This window comes from Diadema setosum, chromosome 2 (assembly GCF_964275005.1).
Source record: "Diadema setosum chromosome 2, eeDiaSeto1, whole genome shotgun sequence".
NCBI classification, from domain to species: domain Eukaryota; kingdom Metazoa; phylum Echinodermata; class Echinoidea; order Diadematoida; family Diadematidae; genus Diadema; species Diadema setosum.
Genome location: NC_092686.1, coordinates 7,822,401 through 7,848,788, shown reverse-complemented (window position 1 = coordinate 7,848,788; position 26,388 = coordinate 7,822,401). Strand labels below are relative to the sequence as shown.

The following is a 26,388-nucleotide window of genomic DNA, read 5'->3' as shown; positions in this document are numbered from 1 at the left end:
AAACAACACCAATAACAACAAAGTACAAATAAGGAAAACACAGCCAGAACTTGTACAAACTAAAGGTCCCAGGAAATATGAACCTTGCATTCTAGCCTCTTGATTCCATCTCCTTAATTGCCATTCAACAACTTCCTCTTCCGGCTGGGCCACTTTTTTTCCTTTTTTTTAAACTAGGGTTAAATATTTCAGCCATAAGAGTATGACGTAGGTGAAAGTCATTAAAAACAAATTTAAGAGAAGAGGAGGGAGGAGAAAGAGGAGGTCTATATTTGGGACTCGACAATTGGACATAAACACTGGAACAGGAAATGGGAGAGGAAACCGGGGGAAACATTTCATATTGGAGTCTTTTATACTGGATAACATCACTTCCTGACAAATGTTTGTGACTTGGGTGCCAGATAAAAGTCATTCTGATTGAGGGCAATTCTGGGAGCGAGGTGATGGGTATGGGGGAGGGGGAGGGAGGAGGGACGAACTGAACATTTTTATCAAGGAAGGGGAGGAGGTACAAAAGAAACATGATTACCTTCATCTAATTTGAATCTTCCTATGAATGTTTGAATGTTTTTTGTGATATGATTTCCCAGTTGGCCAAATTATTCTCAATAAGTGTGCTGCATGCTTTCCCGCTTTTTTTTTGTGTGTTTTGTTTTGTTTTTGTTTTGGTTGTTTGTTTTCTTAACCCATTGAGGACGGACTGATTTTGCTACAACACACATTTTCCAAGACACTTTCCCGAGTACTGTAAAACGAGGAATGTTCGCGTGCATTTTAATTTCGCAAATTTCGCAAGTGCCAAGATTCGCGAAATTAAAATGCACTCAAAAGTTCTTGTCTACACTACATACAGTGAATGCCAGTGGCAGTTCGCGGAAATTTCATGCCGCGAAAAAGGCCGTCGGCTCCAATTTGCGAAAAATTCATGCAGTGAATATATCATGTTTTACAGTATCCTCGGGACTCATCCTCAAGAGGTCAACAATCTCCACTATGGATCTAACTCTGACTCTAAGATATCAGAATTCCCCCATAGGATTTACACATGACACACCTAGTTTCAAAAGGCAGTGAGTTAAACAAAGACGCAGAGTTACCACTTGTCCATTCTAGGGGGGAAGGAGTCCAAAAAGTAACAAACAATGTACAGTTGAACCTCTCGTATCCGGACAAGTCGGGACCGGGGCTCATCCGGATAAGGGATTTGGCCGGATATGGGAGACTCAATGCTTTATACATGTACATATACATACACATGTACTGATGTAGCCCATTGTAGTACCACATGTAGTAATGTGTATACTGCAACCTTTTCATTGTTACACTCAGTAACAGACCCCAAAATAGAGGTTTGTGTTTGTAAGAATGAAATCATTTTCTTCTATAAATTCTTGGGATGATTTACCTAAATAATTATTAAGAAATGTATCAAGTATATGTAATTCATGTGTGTTTGTGTAGGAGTTCTCATGGAGTTGGGAATCCCCCTTTCCTCCCGTAATTATTAAAAAAAAAAAAATCACGGCGAGATTGCGTCCGTATAATAGAGAGATCCGGATAAAGGGAGGCCGGATAAGAGAGGTTCAACTGTAGGACTAGATGTAAGATTAACCCTTGCTGTGCAAGTGGGTCATATGTGTACCAAATATTACACAAACCTATGAACAGGTAATAATGATTTGGCACGCAGAGGGTTAAGAAACAGAGAATTAGTTTGATGTCACCTTAACTTTGCATTCTCCAGTATGTGTGTGTGTGTTTTTTTTTTCTCTCCCCCTTGTATACTCAAAGTCATATAAAAAAATACCACATTACGCTTTGATTACTTGTCTGAATTTGTTGTTTTCTATTTTTCCCATCTAGTTCTTTACTATGCATCAAAAAGTAATCAAACAATCTAGTGACCTTGCTAAATAACAATATGTCAGTAGCTATTGAAATCATTGCTGCCAGTTTTATCAATGTAGTTTTAATTGCATTACAGACCTGCTCCAAAACCAAAGATACTAAACTTTTTATCAACAGGAAAAATGAAACAGAAAGGAAAACTACTTATTCAAAAGTGATTAAATTTACATTGTTATAATTGTACATATAATCATCACCTATTTCCCCTGCCAAACATTATCATTATACTTTTTGCCATCATGACAATTGACAAGCATGGAAGGAGTTTTGTGATATTTCTGAAGGACCATGCATGGAATCTCAACTCCACATTCATTTAACCCACTGAAGACCAGTCCTATACTTGGGCAGGTGTCTATGGGAAATGCATGTTATAGCAAAATCAGCCCGTCCTCAACAGGTTAAAAAGAATTAAATCAAAAAAAAAAAAAAAGAAAAAAAAAAAGAAGAAGCAACAAAAAGAAACTAAACATGGAATAAAAAATAAAAAAAGATCAGAGACAAAAGGACTGATTTTTTCCTACACTCAATTTATGCATCATGAACAACTTTACAAGTTGGGTAACCTCTTAATGTGAAAGTTTATTTCTGTCTTTTTAGGCTTTTTAATAGACACACACAACACCATTCCCCCTGCTTTCCAAACCACCACCACTACCACCACCACCACAAAAAAGAAAAAAGAAAAAAAAAATGTATACAAACTTTCATATCCTATATTTCCAGGGGGAGTAAAGACCAATTGGAGTATTTCCTGCCGGGGAAGTGGGTATAAATACTGGGGGAGCCATAACGACCTGTTCCAGTCATTGCCAATAGGGGGAGTCAAAGTGAGGAGGAATACACGCGAAACCATCCACTGTTCGGAGCTACATCCACTGACACTCCCCGACATAACACCACCCAGTACTATGCCCTGAACATAAACAGCTGAGCTGGATTATCACGCGGAACGGGAATGAAGTATGCCTGGCAGAAGTTAGTAGACCGCGCCACTAGATGCAATTTGCTCTGACGGAAGGAAGGGGTTAAAAAGGAGCGAGCGAGAAAGAGAGAAAGAGAAAGAGAGATATCAAAAAAGAAAAGATACACTGGATATTTACAGCTTTCGAGCTCCCTGGGATTGGCAAGGAATAAACGCACACAAACACAACAAACAAGATCTTTTTTTTTTTTTTTTTTCTGTAAGAGTGACGAAAGGAAAGGATCTTGGGCTGGTGGCTTTTTTTCTCGGGATGGAATTGAGGATTTCTAGTGCGGTTATGGCATGGTCAGTGACAATCTTCTGGTTCTTGGTCTTCGCGGTCTGTGGGGAGGATGCCAAGATTGCGGCGCAGTGCCTGTGTATGCCGGAGCATCCCCAGCAGCAATTCTGCCGATCAGATTTTGGTGAGTGGCTTGGAATTATTGTTCTGTCATTTTCGTGGATGTATCATGTTTCCATGGTTATCTCATCAGCCAAAAATGGGGATTGCATCTAATATAATTGCCAGAGAATATCAGTGTCAAATTTCTTGATAAGAGCTTATATGGATATCAGTTTTAACAACTGAGTTTTCTCTTACTGACTATTAATGACTATTGGTATACATTTTGAAGAAATGTTATTTGTTCAGGAAAGTAGAGATATTTTCATATTGCATCTTTATGTACTTTTTAAGATCAATCTTCTATTATAAACTTTACCTTAATCTATTCTCACATTTCCTTTCAAGTTTACTAGGAATGCATTTATAGAGCTTTGTCTTTACAGTGTTTATAGATGTCTGGATTCTTTCACAAATATGTAGCAATTCACACTAAATTAATGTGACCAAATTCCCTTACCATATAAATCATTATGTTCAGTATTTTGTTATAAAATCAGCAGAGAAAATGTTGCAATGAGATGATCATACAGTTGTTCACAGTTTATTTGTCTTCACATTAAAATAGCTGAATCTAATGGTCACTTATGCAGCTTCATTTTCAAATTACATTAATTTCACATCTATTTATCTTGTCAAAAACTCCACATTGTGCAAGTATGCTGTAGCACAAAGAGTGAAAAATTATGTCATAGATTCTTAGCAACGTTTGGTTCCAGTTTGTTCAGAATGGAGACATAAATATGACTACACATTGTGAGCTGACACTTACCAACCCATAGAGGATGGGCTGATTTTGCGATAAGATACATTTCCTATAGACACCTGCCCGAGTATACTCGGGACTCACCCTCAATGGGTTTAAATTCACTCAATGATTTTTATTTGGTTTTTCCAAAACAAATTTCAAAGTAATCTGAACTAAAATATATAGGCAGCATCTACCACTGCTCATCAAATAATCATGCCTACATAGTCATCGCTGGGGTGACAAGACCTCGTATCTACAAAATGTCAAATGTTCAGGAGAGCCAAAAAACATGGCGGCCAAAGCACTGTGGCGAATGGGATAGCCTTTCCTTTGACATGCCATAGTGGCTTCATTTTTGGAGTAAGACAGTTAGGATTTGGACAGGACATCACTTTACCCATTATTTGACCATTAATCCAAAAAAGCCATTTTCACCAAAATTGCAGATACAAGGTCTTGTCATCCCAGTGACTACATATAATGATGAACACACGCACACACAAAATGATTTGCCATTGCTAGATTCTGTTTCATATGGCAGCTTACGATCATAATTGCCTTATAAATAACTGAAGCCTCAACTATGACAAGTCCGCAAAAAAAAAGAAAAGAAGTGAAATAGATGATAATCAGCTTGTAGTAGAAACTCTAATTACTGTGCTTATAATAAATGTAACCTATTTTGTAAAATGGTGCTGTGAAGTGTGTTTCCTGACATATGACATATAATTCCAAGAAAGTAATCCATTAGAAAATGTATTAATTTTCATGAAAGACCTGATATCATTTCAGTAGAGTTGGGGATAAGAATTCTTGATAGCACCTGATCTGGAGAAGTTATACTTAGCACAGCAACTCAGACATCCCAGCAGCCTCATCACCATTACCTTATTTAAAGCTTGGAGCAAATTCGAAATGAAAACAGAAGGTCCCCGAAAACAAATTTTCCCCTTGCTAATTATTCAATTTCATTCTTTCGTCCACTGAGTAGCAGTGTTCTTGCAGATAATTTCTACAAAGCAATGATTTCCTGCCATCCATCCCGGCTCCAAGTTGGAAGCACGTTGGGGCTTAAACAAGACAGAACATTGAATACCCCCCCACCCTCTTTACTCCCTAACCACCAATTAGCATCTTGCTGGTATTTAGGGCCCCGAATTAAGCCCCCTGTCGGAGGCAATCATGTTTGTGGGTATAGCACCCAGTCAATGAAAGGAAACATATTATAGAGATAGTATGAGGTGTAAGCTTTTCCTATCTGACTTTTTCACATATACCAGAGAATTTGGGACATTAAAAAAAAAATGCACACAAACAAACTCTATACAGATGTATGGAAATTGGTAATAAGAAATGAGAACTACTTTTACTTGAAAATACTTTAATGGTAATCTCATATCGGACGCACGAGGTGTAGGTTTCCCCATCTGACTATGTCACATATACCAGAGAATATTGGACATAAATAAAAAAACAAACCAAACAAACTCTATACAAACATATGAAAATTGGTATTAAGAAGTAAACACTACTTTTAGTTGAAGTGTTACTCGAGTATCTGACACACATATCTCGCGTGCTAATGATCTGTTTGTCATGCAAATAACCTGCATTGCATAATATGCTTTAGATCTTTGTTTGTTTGTTTGTTTCTTTCTTTTTAACAATTAGAAAATCACTATACTGCCATGCCAGGATGAGGCTTCTCTGCTACCTCAGATATTTTTACACAAATGCACTCACTATGATCAAATATATTGTTGCTGCTAACAGCCTACTTTTGGTTAAAACTTTGTGACTGAAAAAAACATAAATTCTTCTTTGTACTTTTTTGAAGTATATGTTGGGTTGGTCATTCAATATAGCTTAAAGGGGATGGCTAGTACCTGATCAATGGAATCAGTGGGAATGCTGGGGGATGATTTTGTTCCAATCCTTGTGGGATTCATTTAAGAGTATGGTTGGGGCACCACCTATCGACAGGGCACCTTCCCATCGACACCCTGCGTATCATGGCTGTTTGCGTATAGAACGAAAAAGTACGCGCGGGATTAAGTGTCATTAGCTATAAAAACAATAAAAACGAAGAAACAAAAATCAAACTCAAACAAACCAAGCTAAAAATTACACATCCGATCAGTAACGACGCATGGCTGTGAAATTCACGTGTATTACCTATGGCCTGTGAAATTCACGTGTATTACCTATGCTGTGAAATTCACGTGTATACCTATGGAGGAGAGGGGGTGCCGATCGCAAGGTTCCCTTTTTAGCTGCGCGAAGAAAACGGAACGCACGCACTAAAATTGCGCTATTTTAAAACGGAGATTTATAATCAATGAGACGGTCACGACATTCAAAACTGCAGTATTTATGGCATATTTGAGGTAAGAATTAGGCGGATTTGTATTATATTTTTAAAATAAACAAGCTACAGATCCTTAGGGTGTCGATACGTGGTACCCCCAACCCTACATTATATATCTATTGTTGGGTGAAAATCATTTGCTTCAGAATGGTCTCATATTCAAGTAAAGTGCAGTTCAATGCTTCCAGGTTAGCATGCCTGTACAGTGACGTGGCAATCGATAACGGCCCGTTAACCTGCTAACCTGGAAAGATTAAACTGCACATTACTTGAGTATGAGACCATTCTGAAGCAAATAATTTTCACACAACAGATATATAATGTACTCTTAAATGAATCCCATAAGGATTGGAACAATCATCCCCCAGCATTCCCACTGATTCCCACTGATCAGGTACTAGCCATCCCCTTTAATGATACATGAAAAAAGAGAAAGGTCAATGTCTTTGATATCCATTAATAGCAGATTAATATAGTTGCTGATATAGATATAGCTGTTACATGAACATTAGTAGTTAACAACCACAGACCAATGTCAAATTTTGATATTCGAGTTAGACATGACAAGTTGACTGTGACCCATTGACATGTTACCATGATAAAGTCACACATATTAAAGTTGACAAAACTGTTCAATGAACAAGTGCTGAGAAATTTGGTATCTGTTATCAACTCATATGATAATTGTCTTAAAATTTGACTTGCAGAGTCATGAAATGTATTGAAACTTAACTGAAAAAAAATCTAAATTGTTTCTTTTGGAAAAAGTAGGCCTACATTCCCATAGTGTTTTGATTTAACCTACTCTGTTCTGATTTTAGGCACACTGCTACTGACCACATCTCATCCTTAATTCTTTAAAAAAAGTGCAATTTTGTAACTTTTTTTGGTGGCCAGGTGTGTTTTTGATATGGTAGGATGAATAAAATGTTAGAAAGCTTACAGCTTTGAGATTTTGTCAATAGCTGTTGTAATGATGGGTTAAAAGTAACTCCATTGGGATTATTCCATCTCTGAGGACTACATTAATCTAGCTCCCCACTGGTGGCTAGTAAAGTGCTGAGTTAAGCAGTGAGTATGGAGTTAAAGTGGGTCTGCCTTCATTTTGCGCTTACCATCAATTTGAGGAAGGAAGGTCTAGCTGCAATGTGGAACAAACAGAACATTTTTTTTTTTTTTTTTTTTTGGGGGGGGGGGGGGTCTACTTCTTTTTTTTCCAGCCTCATATCTCAGCCAAGTCTGTCTCACAGATCATACTCTGATTTATTTGACCTTCTGGGCTTTATAACCATCTTCCTGGCATAGCATGTGTGTCTACACACAAACACACACACATGCACGCATAATACACATTCTTATATAAGGCCAAGTGCACTTTTATGAATTAAATCTTCTGCTTGCATTTCAATTTAATTTAATTTATCAAATCAAAATCAGATTTTGGAATATGAAGAAGAAATATATTCTCTCCTCTTGTTCAGTTAAATTTCATTCAACAATTGAGAGAAAGAGAAAACAAAAGAAATGCAGTGAATGAGATAAATGACAGCAAGGGATGACCAGATAATTCCAAATTGAATGCATAGCCACTGGTGAAATTAAATCCAATGCTTATGAATAATGGGCAGGAAGCCAGAGAGTTATGAGAAGTCAGCAACATTAATCATGTTTGTGCATTGAGTGCTGACTGGCAAAAAACAAAAACAAAAACAAAACAAAACAAGAACAACAACAATAACAACCCCAAAACAAACAAACAAACAAACAAAAAATACTGTTGGACACACAGTCCCAAGTCCCTGGTATCGAAAGAGTTAACATGGTTGACCCGTTGAGGATGAGTCCAGAGTGGGCAGGCGTCTATGGGAAATGTGTGTAGTAGCAAAATCAAACCATCCTCAACGGGTTAAGTGACCAAATCAGATCATAAAGATACTGGAGAGAATGTACTATTTCATCTTTTCAGTTGTGTGTTAGGATTGTGGATATGACTTGGGTTAGGACCACATAGAATTTCACAGAAGTCTCACCCATATGTACTGGTGTCTAGATTCTCAGTCACTTGTGGGTGTACCATCAGCTGACCCGAAGACCACTTTAGAATATTTATGATAATATCATATTATGAAAATATTGGTTGTCATAAGTAATTCATGCAAACCTTTGTTATAACACTAAAGCAAAAAAAAAAAAAAAAATTTCTTCTGTGACAACTTCTTTTGTATAAAAAAGGTATGCATAACATATGCATTTGTTTTTCCTTTGCTCATTCTAGTAGCAATGTTTACATTGATAGCAATGAATTTTCTACACTTTGAAACATCACTGAAAACTTGGATTTTTTGTTGTTGTATCCTTTACTGGTTCGAAGGTTTAAATTGATATTCAAGCATTTTATTTCTCGTTGAACAATACTTTTGACACTGAGATACACTCAGGGAGAACTCATCCCAATTCATAATAGTTGTTAATGGTTTCTGAAAATCATATCATTTTTAATAAAACTAAAAGTCATACTACACCACACAAATGTCAATGTTTGCAGTGCTATGATGTAAAATTATTAGATTTGAAAAGTCATTACATTTGGATGTATCAGTTTAATCTCAAAATTAAATATCACTGAGAAAGAAAATGGAAACTAATTTAGTTCAAGCAGCTTTTTTGTTCCTTGTTTATTTGGTTTAAACTTCCATTCCATTCATGGGCCACAGTTCCTGGGCCAAAAAAATTTAAATTTTCATTTTTTGTTGTAATCACAAAATTTGCCATTTGGAAGACAGACACTGTACACAACAACCCTCAAATTTCTGCTGATTGGCATTGTTTGGAATGAGACATGGTTGGAGAGTTGGAGGGAAAGCATCGCAACAGATGCCAGGAAGTTGTTGATTTTACCGCGAAACACAAGCCAGATTACAAGGCGTGATTCACAGATAAATGTGCATAGAGCATAGAACCATGAAACCAGTGGGGGGGGGGGGGGGGTGGGTTGGGTTGAATGTGAATGACTTCAAAACACCTTTCTTGTTCTGCACGGTAATCTGAAATCAAAACAACGTCAATCTTCTTCCCAAGGCGAAAAATATCCTTGCTGATTGATGAAGCGAATGTTCATTTTGAAACTCACACACTAGGTGATTTGGAACGAATGTTCTGGAGAGGTTGAGAACGTTACGTGTTTATAGGTGTACCAGTGACTTAGTCAGAGATATTTAAAGCATAACTACCAAAGTCGGTTAAGTTTACGCAAGTTGTAATTCTTACAAATAGTCCATACTATTAAAGGGCACAACCATTCAAGCATAAACAGTGATGTTGGTTAGGATGAAGGAAATTGCAATTCTTACAAGGACTCCATATTTAGGTTGAGGCAAAAACCATTAAAGCACAAAAAGCAATGTTGGTTATGATGATGAAATTTGTAATCCTTATAAGGAGTCCATATTTAGGTTTGGGCAAAACCATTAAAGCATGAATAGTGATGTTGGTTAAGGTGATGAAATTTGTAATCCTTACAAGAAGTCCATATTTAGGTTCGGGCAAAACCATTAAAACATGAATAGCGATGTTGGTTATGATGATGAAATTTGTAATCCTTACAAGGAGTCCATACTTAGGTTTGGGTAAAACCATTAACAGCATAAATAGTGATGTTGGTTAAGATGATGAAATATGTAATCCTTACAATGAGTCCATATTTAGTTTCGGGCAAAACTGTTAAAGCACAAAAAGCAATGTTGGTTAAGATGATGAAATTTGCAATCCTTAAGGAGTCCATATTTAGCTTCAGGCTAAACAATGAAAGCAAAAATAGTGATGTTGGTTTAGACTACACACGTTGCAATTTTTACAAAGAGTCCACATTTAGGTTTGGGAAAAAATCAGTTGGTCCAAAAATACTGTCACGTTTCCCATTTAGCTTGCAGTGGTCACAGAAACGAACTTAATACTGACACACTGATGTGCAATATTACACAATTTGACTTGATGACAAACAGAACAGAGGGCTAAAAATTGGCCCCAAATGGATCAAGAACAGTGTCATTGTATTTTGCAGAATGTGATTATCTTGTCAGAGTACTCGTGATATTATTATAATTTTACAAATAGTTATCACAATTCACCGCTGATAAGAATAAAAAAAAATGAAAATAAAACAATAAAAATGAAAAAATTGAAAATAAGGTTTGAATTTGAATCAATCCTTTGTTGAAATAACAAAAGCCTTCAAAAGTAGTTGTTTCATTCAATATTTCTAGGAATGCCCTACACAGTCATGAAATATTGCAAAATCTGATATCAAATCACAAATGGTTTGAACTGTGTTAGCATCCTTAGAAAGAGATCAAGTATGATTATTCCTCCCCGTTCTGGCATACTTTTCTTTCTTCTGAAATATGTCTGCTGACAAAGGCATGTCTTTCCTGTGAGCTTCCCTCTTCCTTGCCATCTCTGCTGCTTCACAATGAATAACGAGAACCCAACACTATATCAAGTATCAGGGACTATGTGGTCTTGAGTATCATTGCTTGAGATCAGATGATATCAGAGATGTGCAAGTACTGGGCCATCTATTGCACTCATTTTGCTGTGTCTCTTTCACTCTCTAGCATCTTTCACATGACAACATATGTGGGGTGAATGATAAAGACTTGCACTGCAAAACAAGGGTTAATCAATGGGTTCTATAGATTTCATTGCTATGGAAGTAACTCATCCCAGACCAACTTATTTGCCATTGACATATCAACATGTATTTTCACACCATGTTCAAGTTAACTTTAAATGAGTAAAAACAAACAAACAGAAAGAAAGAGGTTTTTAAAAATAATTGGTAGAAATAACTTTATATATGACTGTTGAAAAATTTTATACTTTCACATACTGTATTTTCACCAAAGAATGCTGGACATAATGATGCATGCAAATAAGGTAGGTACAGTGTAACCATGTAAAGTTCAAAGTTTAAATTCACGTATGATGTTAGGATAACAACTCTTCCTAGAAGAGCAAGTTCTTGCAGCAACAGCCAATTAGGAAACAGGATTTTTGATGTTACAATAACACTTGCCACTGCAGCAAATCTTGCTATCTTAATAACTTCTCATGAAATGGAGCCCAGAATTTGAAATACTGAAACATAAATTATCGTTCTGCATATTTCTAAAATCAATGTACAGTTATTTGTCAAGGTTTGTATTATAAATATTTGTCAAGGTTTGTATTATAAATATTTGTCATTCTTTTATCACTGGAGTTGGCAAACAGTTGCCAAAAGGAAGGTCATGGCACTCCCTACTGATGACATGAAGAATCTACACGTAAAACAAATAAATCTGCTGAAAGCAAAATTATAAATGAAATTGGTCAGGCAATGGAAGAATGTTTTCATGTAAGCTAGCCTATATCAAACTGATTACATTTGGTCTAGATAGTAACAATAATTAGTCTTGTCCATAATTTAATGAAATGGCTCATGGTGCATCAGAGATCCCCCCCCCCCAAAAAAAAAAAAAAATTAAACCTAGGAGTTACTCTTTCCGTTTTTCACTAGAAACAATTTATGTTCATTGCTGAACATGGATCCAAGTACTTAATCTGTAGCAGAGAAATATATCATTTTGGAGACTCAAATGCTGGCTATGACAAGCTAAACTTGAAACCTATTACGGGCCAGAGGAAATTACCTGAATTAGGTTGCCACTTGCGGCTAGGATCTAGTGTCCTGTTCTACACAATCCAACAAGAACAACTTATCAAAACTGAAACAAGTCAATTTATCGCCAGATCTCCCCCGAAATATGACGGACCGGGTCAGAAATTGTGGCATGTCTTGGTTCAACTGATCCCAAACTCTATAGAGGATGACAGTAAATACGAAACCTTCTTTACTCAAGGGATCCTTTTTAAGCATTTTTTTTTTTTGATTTGGTTGAAAACAGGTAGAAGTATGAAGGTAAAATCATTAAGATGACAAATTTGTCTTTTTTTCATGAGCCTCTAAACTCAACTACAGCTGCAATGCTTGAAGTCTATGAAAAGAAAAAGATGGAGTTACTTCTGATTTTTTTTTTTTGCCAAAAATCAATGATAATTTTGTAGGTGTAGAAAATTCATCTTTTTTTTAAATTCCTTCTATAATTGAAAGATTCCATAATTTCACATTTCAAGCTTTTGATGAGATCTTGTTTTTTACCTACACAATTCAAAAAAGAAAATGACTGACAAAAATAGACAAAAAATATCAGGGAGTTCTTTTTAGTGTACTGTTACATAACCAAGAGCACCTGCGACTCTTCAGAGAATAGAACATTTCTGACATTAGATGAACTATATGTGACCCACTACAACAAAAGGATCCGAAAGTCGCTGACGGCTGAGCTGAGAAAATCGAGTCTGAAGTCAGACCATCAAAATCAGTCAAATCGGATTTCTGTTTTTGACATGATTTTGTAGGTTGACATTTTCTCAATCATCTCATGAATTTTGAAGCTAAATGATCAGAGGAAAGGGCAAGAAATTAGCATTTTTCTGAGCCATGATTTTCTGACTTTCAATGGAACAGAAACGTGTGCAAAGATTTGGATTTAGCGCTGCAGATAGACTCCGCACCTAACAATGAGGGAGTGATCTTATTGGTCAGTGAGTGGCATCCTGGGTAATGATTGGTCATGCGTAGACCGCTGGTGCTAAGCTTGAATGAACATCGCGGAGATTGCTAGAAGCACACCTTCTATTGTCAAGAGGTGAAAACTGTCTTAGCTCCCCTTGAGCACGATTGCATTGGAAGGAAAACTTTGAAGGCGGTTTTCTTGAAACGCTGATTTCCTAAACCACTTGACATGTTCTCATAAAATCATTGATATTTTCACAACTGAGTACTTTTGTGAGTAGTGTTATATGTGTCATATGAAATCAAAGCTAAAGAGTAAGGAAGTAATGTCATGTCATTTTCAGAATATTAACCTCCCCCGACTCTCAGATTCTTTTGTTGTAGTGGGTCACATATTTGGGAATACATATAACCTTGAAGCTACAATATGCACAGAGGAAAATGTATAATTTCTCATTTGCTGACAGTTCTAGAGCACAAAATAATTACAGATGGTGTAGGGGGTGTGTTTAATGTTGTTGTTTTTTATCTATGAGAAATGAAAGTTTTAATACCGTTAAACTACAAGTAGCCTATTTTGTAATGTGTTGATATAATACCTAAAGGAGTAGGAAGAGGGGTTAGGAAACAATGTTTGTGTATCTTCTCCAAATGTCAGAGTTGGGGCTCTGAAGCTTCTAGCTCTGGAGCTTCGAGCACGCTCTATGGGGCTGAGGTTTCACTGTATGATGGTGGAGTGGAAATCATACAAATTAACTTAACTCTTAGCAGACCTGTTTTGACCATGGCTGTGCACTCTAATTTTCAAAATAAGAAAGTTGTTACTCTTCCGAAAGTCGACCAGAGTACTCTCTGTGTTGTTGGAAGTGTCAGCTCATTTTTGAATCTTTGCCACTGTTTCTGAACGTAAGAATAAACAGCTGTCTTGGCTACAGTCCCCTTTCAGATGAGGATGGTGTCCACATGAATTAAACATCATTTAAAGCACCTGCTCCCATGTTTCAATTTCTGATTGTTTGTGAGAATAGCAGGTGTTATTTTTTGTTTTCTGCCACTCTCAGATGCATTGCTAGACATGAGTGCACATTTTCAACACACATAATACAAAAAGATATAATAGACAATCACATGCTTGTGGTTTAGCTGTGAACACTACCTGCTACTAAACTTTTTTTTTTTTAATTATGCTTTGTTATGTTACCACAGGAACTTTGATATACAGTCAAACCTGTCTATAATGGCCACCGAAGGGAGACAAATAAGTGGCCACTATAGACGGATGGCTGCTACAGAAAATGGTCATTAATACGGCTTTTCTCTCCGGGGAGAATTGTTTTTAGTGGCTGAATATGGCAGGTGGCCACTATAGACAGGCTGTCGCCAAGGCAGGTTTGACTGTACATACAAACACATACAAATTCATGCTTTATGCATGATCTGGTACACTCTTGTAAAAAACAATTTCTCTCTGGTTATAACAAAAAAGAAAGAAAGTAAAGATACAAATCTACAAACTTCAGCTGGATTACCAGTTTGATATCTAGTCTTTTAATCTGTGCGGTTTTAAGTGTATTTTGGGTACTTTTGCTTTCAATGTCATCACAAAATTCCTGTCTTCCTGAGTGACCATATCACTTAGTTGATACAAGAAAATCAACGGCATATCTAATAGGACTTTTCTCTACTTTTTTTTTTGGGGGGGGGGGGGCTGGGGTAATGGGCTGGTGTAAAGATAAGATAATCACAATAGTGCCATCTTTATTTCACTTTGGATCTATAGGATGTCGAGTTTATATCAAGGGGCACATAACGTAGGCTTGATCTTTTCCTAGCTGTATCCCGATATCAAAAATTTGTTTGCAAGAAAAAAAAAAATCATGACGTTCAGACCCGACATAACCAGATTATCCAACACGTGTTGCTCGTCAGACTGTCCTGAAATAATTTGCATGTGAAGATTGTCTCGTCAAGGGCATATGGCAGTTTCCATGACGCTACAGGAAAGAAGCTGCGTGCTTGGTGCTGCATCCCCACGTATGTGCCATCAGTTCAGAAACGATTATTGCGGTAATGATACGTCACGTAAAAGGGATATATCTGTGCACAGTAATGTTTGCAATGGCAAGTAAAAGTTGAATCCACATAAATGAATGTGGCTGACAATAAAAATGTCATCTTTTGTTACTCTTTCCCATTCCCAATCCTCACAAAAATGAGAGAAAAACAATATCTACAATGCCATGCAGCAAGTGTAAAGCAAGAAACTTTTCAGGTATCATGTATCATCCTTGTATGATACAAGATATGTGAACAGAATAACACATTTTTTTTTTTTTTTTAATATGCTTCATGCTTTGGAGGCGTGCCATGAATCTAATATGATGACATCATGCGACACATCGCATTACTTTCGATTTCAGTTAACAGGCTGGAGATAACCTCAACTTTTCCTCCTCTTTCTTTTTATCAAATCATCTCAAGACATAAATGTCAAAGAGACATAGAGAAGTAAAAGGAACCAAATATCTTGATTTACATCTGAAAACGGATGTACTTCAAGCTTTGCGTCACCTACTTTGTAGCAATCGAAAAGTATGGATCGCGTTCAACAGATTAAAACGCAGACAAGTTTCATCGGACACTGGAGGAAAAAAGAGTGCCCACCCCCACAAAGATACTACGATAGGGGAACAAATTAAGGCCAATTCTGTCTTCTGTTACAAAAAAAAAGAAGAAAAAGTTTAAACACTGGAGGAAGTGCTCCCCTGAAGGTACCCCTTGCTGACTCACGCTTGTACCCAAACCGCCCTTTCTATGCTAGTGGTTGTCATGGGCAACCCAGCACTTTTTAAGAATGCTGACTGTAAATGGCAGGCAGAGATAGCTACAATTCCCTATCATTCTTATTAAAGACTTAACAGCTTTAAGTTTCAAATATGCTTTTCTCTCTCCTGTTTCTGAAAGTTGAGTAAGCGCATAGACGGCAAAGGTGGCAGGGAGGTGAAGGGAAAAGAGCACTCTCTGCTCCCACTGAAGACCATGACATTCAGACGGCAGGTTGTCTGATGACGCATGAAGAAGGTGATAAGTGGTGACCTGATGTAAACAGAAGGAAAGTCATCCACAGGCAAACAGACATGCGAATTACTTGTAAACACTACCCCTCCTAGAGTCAGTACGTGTGATGAAGAGTCAACAGATGCAGATATACAGCACAGATATTGTGAACAAACACGCATGCATTTTAAACTTGATGTTGTTGCCTCACAACTCTCCCATTACCTTCTATATAAAAATGTCATAAATTCTTTATTTTCTTGGCAGCAACGAAGACCTCTTCAAAGTTATGAAAATATTACTGTTAAGCATTTGACACACAATAACAATTTCATAAGAATAAGGTTTGTTTTTAAAACCTTTAATTTCATGTGCAGAAAAATGAGATATTCCAGTGAAAAGACATGCATGCAACTGAATAGAAGTCTTGCAGGACAATGACATTATCGCCTCATGTAACATGATCATGTGTAACAAAAAAGAAGAAGAAAAAATCCACATCATAATTGGTCTTGCCTGAACAAAACTTTCACTGTTCTGTTTGCTTGATTTTGTTCTGTTCATCAAAGTTTCACCTTAGTGACAAGTTGGGACTCTCAATTTAACCCATCAAGATTCACAAACCACATTACTCTGGTTTGGGGCTATTTATTTTCATAATCTTAAAAAAACCCAAACTATTCAGTGTTTGTGTTTCATGAGATAGAATTAAAGCTCATTTGAGTCTTTTAACCCATTGAGGATGTGCTGATTTTTGCTACAACAAGCATTTTCCATGGACACTTGCCCGAGTATACTCGGAACTCTATGAGTTAAAAGGTTGAATGAAAAATTCAATTGAGTCGTCTCTTTTTTATGTATAAGTGATAGCCTCATTTGTAGAATTTTTCAAAGCCTCTTCCTTGCTTAATCTTTATATAATTCTCAAATTGGCAACATACTATACAAGTTCCTGTTTCTCTCTGCTATTGGTAAATTCCACAAATTTCTGTCTAATTTATTAAAGAAATTCAATTAGTTCCATCTAATCATTCCAATATAGAACAAGAATAAAGCGGAATTCAGAGTTGCCAACTCAGTGATAAGATTTCTGCTGCAAAAAATTGCCCAGGACTTGATGGGTTAAATGAGTAGCCCCTCCAGGGAGTAACAATACCTGGGTAACAGGTGTTCCTCCATATAACCTGAACACAGGTGAAGGTGTTCTTTGCAGGTCTTGGGACCTGGGATGATGGGGGGGGGGGGGGTTACACTTGTATTAAAGTGAAATACAATTTTTGAGTAATCACTTAAAAGAATAACATGAATGTTATGTTACTTTGATAATGAAAAGGCGTGCACAAGGATATTAGCTCTTCAAAGATAATCAAAAGAAATATGATTATTATATTCTATCAAACTACTAAGTGAGTTTAAGCCGTTCTCCTTGATGTGTCTTCATTATTACCAGATAGAGGAGTTTTCTTTATGATCTGTTAACTATAGCTTCACATTAGTTACTTTCTTTGTTATCATTTGTTTAACTATATGGTGGCATAAACTCTACTGGAGATAATAATGATGAGATAGGAGCCGGGGTGTGTGCTGGGAGGGGGGGGGGGGGGGGAGGAGGAGGGGAGTAAAAATAATTTGGTCTGGTCCAAGACCATGATACAGGAACTGTAGAATTAGACTTAATTGTGAGGCCAGGACACATGGTGGCTCCGCCTTGGTAGGACAGGATGCTTCCCTAATGGAAGCTGCAACATGTGGGTACTGATACGACTGGCTAATGGAAAGTGGAGTTGGGGCGGGTGGGTGGGCAGCAGGGGGGTGGGGAGTGGGAAGGGGCAGGCACATTGTCTAGCGTCCTTCACACAGCTGACCTAGACATCCACCCAAGGGGATATGCATCAAGTATTCACAAAAGGTCAAAGGGTCGGGAGGGTACCCTGGACCATGAGGAGAGTAACAAGGTCAAGTCCGATCTCAAGATCTCAATGTGGACATCCCAAGCTGATATTCCATGGGGGAATATGCTTGCTTAATCTCAAGAATCTAACAGTTTGGCCATCAACAATATTCAGAGCAATAATCGTGAGGGAAATCAAAATCATCAAAAATAGCACAGACACATACAAAGGCTAGGCTACAAAGTGACAAATTAGGCCTGCTACCCTTGACCATCAATTTCACTTCAGGTGTGTACTTTATCAGAAGTGACTTTGCATAAAAAATTTTGTCTGCAGATTGTATTTCACACAAAGAGGTTTCCAATTCTGATAATGTGATGTAGAAGTCATCAAAATTGGATATTTTCCCCCAGCTGAATATGTGGAAGAAAATATCACTTTGAAGAGCATCAGGTTTGTGAAAAAGAGCTTTAAAGTTGTTTTTTTCTTGTTAAGTCTACTGGATTGTAGAGATTAAAACTCTACAGCAACCATTATAATACTGCTGGATTATCAGATTACCCTTAAGGTTAGTATATTCATTTAATAGCACACTCTATACATGTTTACATCAAATATCAGTACAGCCATTGCCTATTTACAAATTCACAGGGTCATTATTTTCAAAAGTTATAGCATGGAGCTCCAACATAAGTTTGCAAGTATTACAGGTCCATGTTTACAGAGTTTTCATGTTTACTTTCATTATGGTTCATGGGCAGAAAATCTAGAAGAGTAATGTTAGGACTACGAAACATGGGTAAACAGAACTGTACAAACTCCCACTACACTATTACAACTTATTCTTCTTCTTTTCATTTTTTTTTTTTGGTGTTTGTGTGTGTGTGGCCTAAATTTAAGATATATATGTAGGGATTACTCTTTCAGAAAATGCCAAAACTTTGACCCATTATCTATTGATCCATGACTTGCATCTCCATGTCTTCTGTGGGTTTTGTGAGGCATGGTCACATCTATTCCATGGTTCTGTGGCGAGCGCTCTCTCAGAGAGATGTGAAGACGTACGGGAATGAGTTTTTGATTGGAGTGAGGTATAACAGGAGAGGAGGAAGGGGTTAATTTAAGCATCATCCACTTAGTATCTGTGGGATTTCCCATTCATGTACTCCCATAGAGTTCTTTAATCACAACATCCATTATCATTCCCATCGCCTCGCATATCACCCATCCATCTATCCCGGCTGACAATTTTCCACCCTCGATACCATCGGAGAGGGAAGAACGTTATACAGATTGCAGCAATGATGAGTCAAAATAGTAGCAGAGATTTTGACGGGCTTCAAAACGTGTCTAATCCCAAAAGACTGAAGTCCTTCCGAAGTTAAAAAACTGTGTCATAGTGTGACCTCTTGAGAATTATCATCTTAATCCAAAAATAGAACATTTGATAGAATAAAACAGAAAAGTGTCTCTCATCCTTACTGTGATATTTCATTCCTTGTGAGGTCGGATTCAGTTCCCGAATACTTTGATGAATTTCAGATGGCAGAAGATTTCTGCTTTTATAATTACATTTCTGAAACACTTTCTTTATCATGTTTAGAGTTACAATTTCTATAGACAATAAAGTAAATTCTTTTTGCAGACAATTTTAAACACATTTTCTTTTCTTTTTTAAAAACTACATTGTCTCATCCTATGACATCCAATCTGCATAGAAATTCACTATCCAGTGCTGCATTTTTAAATAAAGCAACATCTTTGTTTAATATTGTTTTTGTGCATTATCTCTTTCGTGTCTGCAGTTGTGCGCGGAAAGATCCTCGGGAGGCTAAGCATGTCTGACCGAGTGGATGAGGGAGGGCGCGATATTGCCCCCCTTGACATTGAGGATGGTGTGACGGCCTACATCGTCAAGGTGGAGCGCATCTACAAGGGGGACGGTGAGATGGGGCTCCACCGGCACGTCGAGGCAATGATGCTGAGAAATGATAAAGGGTGTGGCCTCCCACGCCTCAGGAAGGGACATGTCTACATCATCACAGGTGAGTTGGTTGTGACCTGTGTCATGTCTGCAAATGGTAATCCCCCCTGATAGGCCCATGCTTGACAGCACTAGCAGTTATGATCTCTTATACACAATGAACATTATGAATAATCTTCTTCTCTTTCTCTTATATCTCCTCCCACTCTTTTTTTCCCTTACTTTACTATTATCATATTCTATTTGGGGTGGGGGAGAATTCAGATGGCATTTGCTGTCAATATATACTACATTCTTGCAATTTCCCAAAGAAAAGACAACAGACATCCCATTCTGGTATGCAATGGCTTAAAGAAAGTATATCTAATACACATTGGAATGAAATCATTATTGTGTTTGTGTATGTTATCTGAACCGAAGATTTATCTTAGTCCTTCACTCCATCTCTCATTATCATCTCATGCAGGAACATGGGATGAGACAGGGCGCTATAACGTTGGAGCTTGCGACTGGGTGATCGAGTATGCGGATTTGACCAAGATGCAAAAACAAGGAGTGCGATATCTCTACAGACAGTACTGTGATACTTGTCAGGTAAGATTAAAGAATTTTTATGCAATTTAGGGGCATTTCATCAAGCATTTTGTCAGGTATTTTTTTCTGACAAACTATTTTTAACTACTGAAATCCTTGCATCTGATTGGCTTGGAGCAAACTTGTCAGAAAAGAATATCTGATCAACACTTGATGAAACGCTCCCAGTTCTTGGTATTGCCCATGTAGAGGGGTACACAAGGGGACTTTAGAACATTTTGTTCCTAAGAATTTACTGTAGTAGTTTTTTGTTTTGAAGTACAGATCTTTCTTAATCTTAAAAACAAAATGTGTTCAAACAAAGTTCAGTGATCGTGATATGCTAATGTAACTTCGTAACCTACTTCACAAGCATTTAAGGAACACTACACTGAGTGCAACCGGGCTGTATTTGTATATATGTAATTTCAAGGGACATGGTACATTTGCTCACAGGATGCCTACACTGACTTAGAACTTTCAACACAATTAATGTAATCTCCTTGACTTTTATCTTCATCCTTGCCTCTGAACACAGATCAGCCTATGCTTCAGCGGCAACTGCAAGCAGCAAAGCACCAGCATGTGCCACTGGGATCTCTCCGGGCTGCGCTATGATGATGATGACTGCGAAGCCAAGCACTCGCGCTGCATCCGCTTTGGAAATGGCAACTGTGGCTGGTACCGGTCCTTCAACCTCAAGGGTTGCTACCGGAATCGCATGCTGATGCGGCAGAACAGAGTCAAGAAGGCGGCCAAGTCCTAGCAGCCCAATCAACTTGAGCAACACAGACAATACACACATGCAAGAGAACATTTGATTTGTTTTGCTTTAATAGTTGTCATGGCAACTGAGACAATGGTGAGAACAACCATGCGATATCTGCTACATCCAACAGAAGGCTGCTAAGTTCTAACAGCCCAAGAAGTGGTACCAACTTGAGCAATGAGGACAATACACACGCGCATGGGAACATTTGATTTGTTTTGTTGAATAGTTGTCATGGCAACTGAGACAATAGTGAGAACAACCATGTGATATTTGCTACATGCAACAGAAGGCGGCCAAGTCCTAACAGCCCAAGGAGTGGTATAAGGTTGAGCAATGCGGACAATACACACATGCAAGAGAACGCTCAATTTGTTTTGCATGATAGTTATCATGGCGAGTGAGACATTAGCGATAATTGCCATGTGATATTTGCTTCAAGAAAACAGACAAAGGATACCAACTCCTCATGGTTTGCTCCAGGTGACTAGCAGAAGTCAGCAAATGGTATCAACCAGGCACATTGTGCCATACGCTTGGATGAATGAATGCTTAATGCAACATGATTTGAATGGGAAAAATAAAAAAGGCAAATGGCATGGCTGGGGAATGCAATTCACATTGAATAACCCCTTCCCCTGGTGGTGGAATGGATTTGTCTTTTGACTATGTGTCAATGTCAGTGGTCAACTTACCGATAGATACGGTAGTGCATTTGCACAAAAGAAATGGTATAATGTATACAAACCTCTTACATTTCCTATGCCAAATCCTTTAAAACATTCAGGAATTTTGATTCAAAGATTCATACACATAAATTTACTTGAAGACCTGTATTCTCCCAAATATTGATAAGACAAATATTAGAGTTAGCGATTCAACTGTTCTATATTTATCCATTTGAATATAGAGTACCAAATTTCTTACATATTGAAAATATGTCTATATGATCGATCACAGAGGCAGTTTCAATAAAGGTATAAACTAGCCTAGTTTTCATTCCTTGAGAACCATTCGTAACCTTTTGTATCAACTTAGTGAAAACATGAAATGAAGAGTTTTATCCTTACAAGTGTGTGACTATGAAAGACCTTTGTTTCCCTTTGATTTGTAATCAGATTTTTCTTCTCGGTAAAATAATCTGTGTATGGATATCAGTTTTTCAAAATGATTTTAATAGCATCACTTCAATACTTTGTAGTTATATTGTATGTCCAGAATAGTTTACCAGTGTTTTACAGTGATTAGTAGTTTAAAGATGAAACCTTACAATTTTTGGATTCATTTAGATTGTTTTACTCTGAAGCGTGAACCAAACTATGAAATTATGAAACTTTTAAGCCTACCATTCCACTTAAGAAACTGAAATAAAGTCTGCCCCATTACGTTATTGTAACTGTATTTCAAACTATGTTTCTTATATCCTTGTAGAAGTAGGCCCTATCATAGAGTATATTCTTGCTGAAGTTAGAAGATTCCAAAGCTGATCTGCCAATATATTACTTCATCATTAAATTCAGATGCTCCTGTAGAAAAAATAAAATGCTGAGACAAATGCACATCAACAACCTTTCATCCTTTTAAAGTGTTTACACAATGTATGTGTCCAGGAACTGAGCTTTAACTTGCCACGCTTTTTCATCAGCATTCAGATAATTCTTTCAAAACTTGACCTATCTGTGAATTAGCTAGCCCACTCAGGCACAACAAGGTGTCTCAGTTAAACAAGAAGGCCACAGTAATTGGGCCATCTCTATTCACTGGCAATTAGTTTCAAGACATCCACACCAGTTAGTGAAGGAAGCATAGTACAGGTTGAATTAAGCTGTTTCCTGGAGAGTCTGAAACCCCCATAGACTTTCTACAGGAACCTAAATGCTCCTGATATAAGGGGGTTAAGCTTAAATTGAAACCATGCTTGTAACATACAGCCACATATTTAGTGCTTCATATTATTGTCCCTATTTTTTCCTATTCATATTTCTTATCTGTGACCAAAATGTGATGATAGAAAAAGAAAAAAAAAAGACAAGAACTGGAAATCAAATGAGGTACTATGCCAATTCTTTATGTTTGTCAATATAAAAGGTTGATATCATATTGCCTGGAAAGCAAGTGTGGTTAATTTTTCTTTCATATGTGGTGTAATTTCGTAAATGTGGCAGATGTGAGGGAAAATGCTGATCGATCAAGACATGAAAGAAACTAATACTGATCCATTGTAGAGGTCTGAAACATGAAATATCCTTCTTAGGCTATAATCATTAGCAAATTCTGACTCAAATCTGTTGCAGAAAAAAAGAATAGAAAGTTTTTTTTTTCTTTTTTAATATGACATCAATTGATAGATTTCCAGTGTCAACTCACAAAATACATATTTTGATACAGTACGATGGAATGCATACTTTGAGCAGTTTTGTGAGATTTGCTAAATGATCATGATTATTGAATCAGTACAAATGTGTGTTTTTACATGCCCCTCTTTGCCCTAAATATGGCAAAAATTAACATCATTATCTTGGATATACATACATGATTTGTGCATGAATCTAAAGTAGATTATTACTGACTATGTGAACAATTTAATGTCTTTCTCTGTAAAAAGCAAAATAGATTTAAAAACCAAAAGAATACAGGTTGGTAGTGTATAGATTTCCAAGCCCACAAAAACATTCACCATGAATGAAGTGATGAAGGTTAGATATTCCTACAATACTTCTTGTTAGACATAGAATAATTTTTTTTTAATATGTTAGAATGACATGAAACAATCTTTAATTGCTCATAATATTGTGTGGCAATCTTTCTATAGACATGTCTTTTTGCTTGCTTGGTAATGCTGATGCCAATGCTATGTACGCAGTAAGATTAGGATTCCATGGAGTGGGGGGGGGGGGGATTGTGTGACGCTTTTGTTCAATATTGTCTATAAAAAAAGGTTTACTGCAATAAAAGCAGTATTATACAAATGTGTGTATAATCTATGCTAGCTATATCTGTATGTGCAGCCAGTTATTGTAGTGTCTTAATTGTATCACTACTGTTCTGTATTATTTTGGCTTTTGTATTGCAATCATTGTGTAAATACTGTACTAAATCATATTTTTCTTTACTTACTTCTTGTACAGACAAAACATACATTGTAAATATGTACATATACATGTATGTGCCTATTGTTGCCTATGGTAGCAATGTTTATATATTTTGTAAATAAATGGTTAATTCATATATCAACATCATTATCAATATACTTTCATGTTGTTTCCTCTGTTGTGTGAATACAAAAGCAATATTGTATCCAATATCTGTAACATTTCTGTGGCAGTTTATGCGTATGTTTCAAAGCAGTAAGACTTCACAACAAGACATGTTCTTTACTAGAAATATGAAGAAAAAGAAGTTGACAACTACGTACAATACATTAGGCATGTAACAGTACTATTTCAGTCTGAGGTTAGGGCATTTTGATACTTCAAACAACATAAACAAACTCTTATGTATTACATTGGTTATTCTTGTACTGAATGAGAGAAAGAAAAAAATCAACTTTTATGTATAACATTGGTTATTCTTGTACTGAATGAGAGAGAGAAAAAAAAAAATCATCACTATACAATATTATTTCCATGATTTGCATGACATAAGATGGGAACAAATTCTCCTGCCACAATAATATACAGTATCACTCATAATCTGTCATAAGTATGTACTCCATTGATGTGAGCCAAGCAATTCTAGTACATAATTAAAAGAATATATATTATAATGCACTACTACCAGCTTTAACAGTTTAACAAGCTAAACAAATACCGGCAATACATGCTATTGTAGTTTTCATTTTCCATCTGACAAGATGGCTGGATAGCCTACATATTCAGCTGCACTAACTGGTCTTCCACGGGGGTCTAGTTTGAATGAATGAAGCGGGATCTGTACCTTAACTACCTTTCTAACTAAAAAAAAAAAATAAGAAGGAAATCACCTCAAGAAACCAGCAGAAGTTTCAATACACACAGACTACAAATTAAAAGTTAGAGTTGTGAAATTGCTAAGTCCACAAGTCCTCTATTTTGTTATAGAATACCAGGGTTGGTCTCAGCCATTTAAGCAAAAAAGATGACATCAAAATCTTGTTGCTTCAAATGACTCCCATTAAAGTATGCTTGTACCAAAGTTTCCACTACATACCTTTTGCTGATTTAAATCAAAGAAGAAGATAAATGGTAGAGTTATTCTCAGATGGACTGAATAGCTGAAAAGTAATGTAATAACATTTTTACATATAACGAAAAAGGGAGAAGTTGACAGGCAGATTAGTTTTGCATATCAAGGGTGTGATCATAAACTATATTAAAGGACAAGTTTTCACCTTCATAAACATAAGGATTGAGAGAATGTAGCAACATTAGTAGAACACATCATTGAAAGTTTGAGGAAAATCAGACAATCCTTTCAAAAATTATGAATTTTTGAAGTTTTTGTGCAGTCACCGCTGGATGAGAAGACTACTGCAGCATACAATGTCACATGAGTTCAACAATATAAGAAAAATATAATGAGAATTTCACAAAATTTCATCTTTTGAAAAAAGTACACATTCCCTTGACTCGTTACTGACATATGTTATGGATAATATTATTCCCCCTGCCTTTAGAAAGAGACAAGTCAAGTGTTCTTTTATTATGCAAAAAAAGTGAAAACATAAAAAAAAAGTGAAAATATGTTGAATTTTCTTTACATTTTCTTTATACTGTTGTACGCATATGACATCACAAGCTGCAGTAGTCTCCTCATCCAGTAATTCCAACACAAAAATTTTAAAAATTCATAACTTTTGCATCGATTGTCTAATTTTCCTGAAACTTTCACTGATGTGTTCTACTAATATTGCTGCATTCTCTCATTCCTTATGTTTATGAAGGTGAACTTGTCCTTTACACTCCTGGGGTACCCCTTTATATCATAGTTCAGGCACTTTTCATCCTTGCATACACTGGATCTCAAGCCTTGTGTTCAACCCACTGTTCATGTGAAGATCAACATGTATTGTACAAATTGGCTTTATTTGCCAGTTTTACCAAAATTTGTGTTCTTGTGTTT

At 36.8% G+C, this 26,388-nt stretch overlaps 1 protein-coding gene across 1 annotated transcript; it reads left to right on the top strand.

Moving 5' to 3' along the window:
• Positions 1-3,146: 3,146 nt before the first annotated feature.
• On the top strand, positions 3,147-21,285 carry LOC140239447 (metalloproteinase inhibitor 3-like). The gene is made up of 4 exons (XM_072319286.1): positions 3,147-3,300; positions 19,768-20,007; positions 20,413-20,540; positions 21,058-21,285. The coding sequence occupies exons 1-4, from the start codon at positions 3,147-3,149 to the stop codon at positions 21,283-21,285; spliced, it is 750 nt and encodes a 249-aa protein (XP_072175387.1).
• The last annotated feature ends 5,103 nt before the right edge of the window (positions 21,286-26,388 follow it).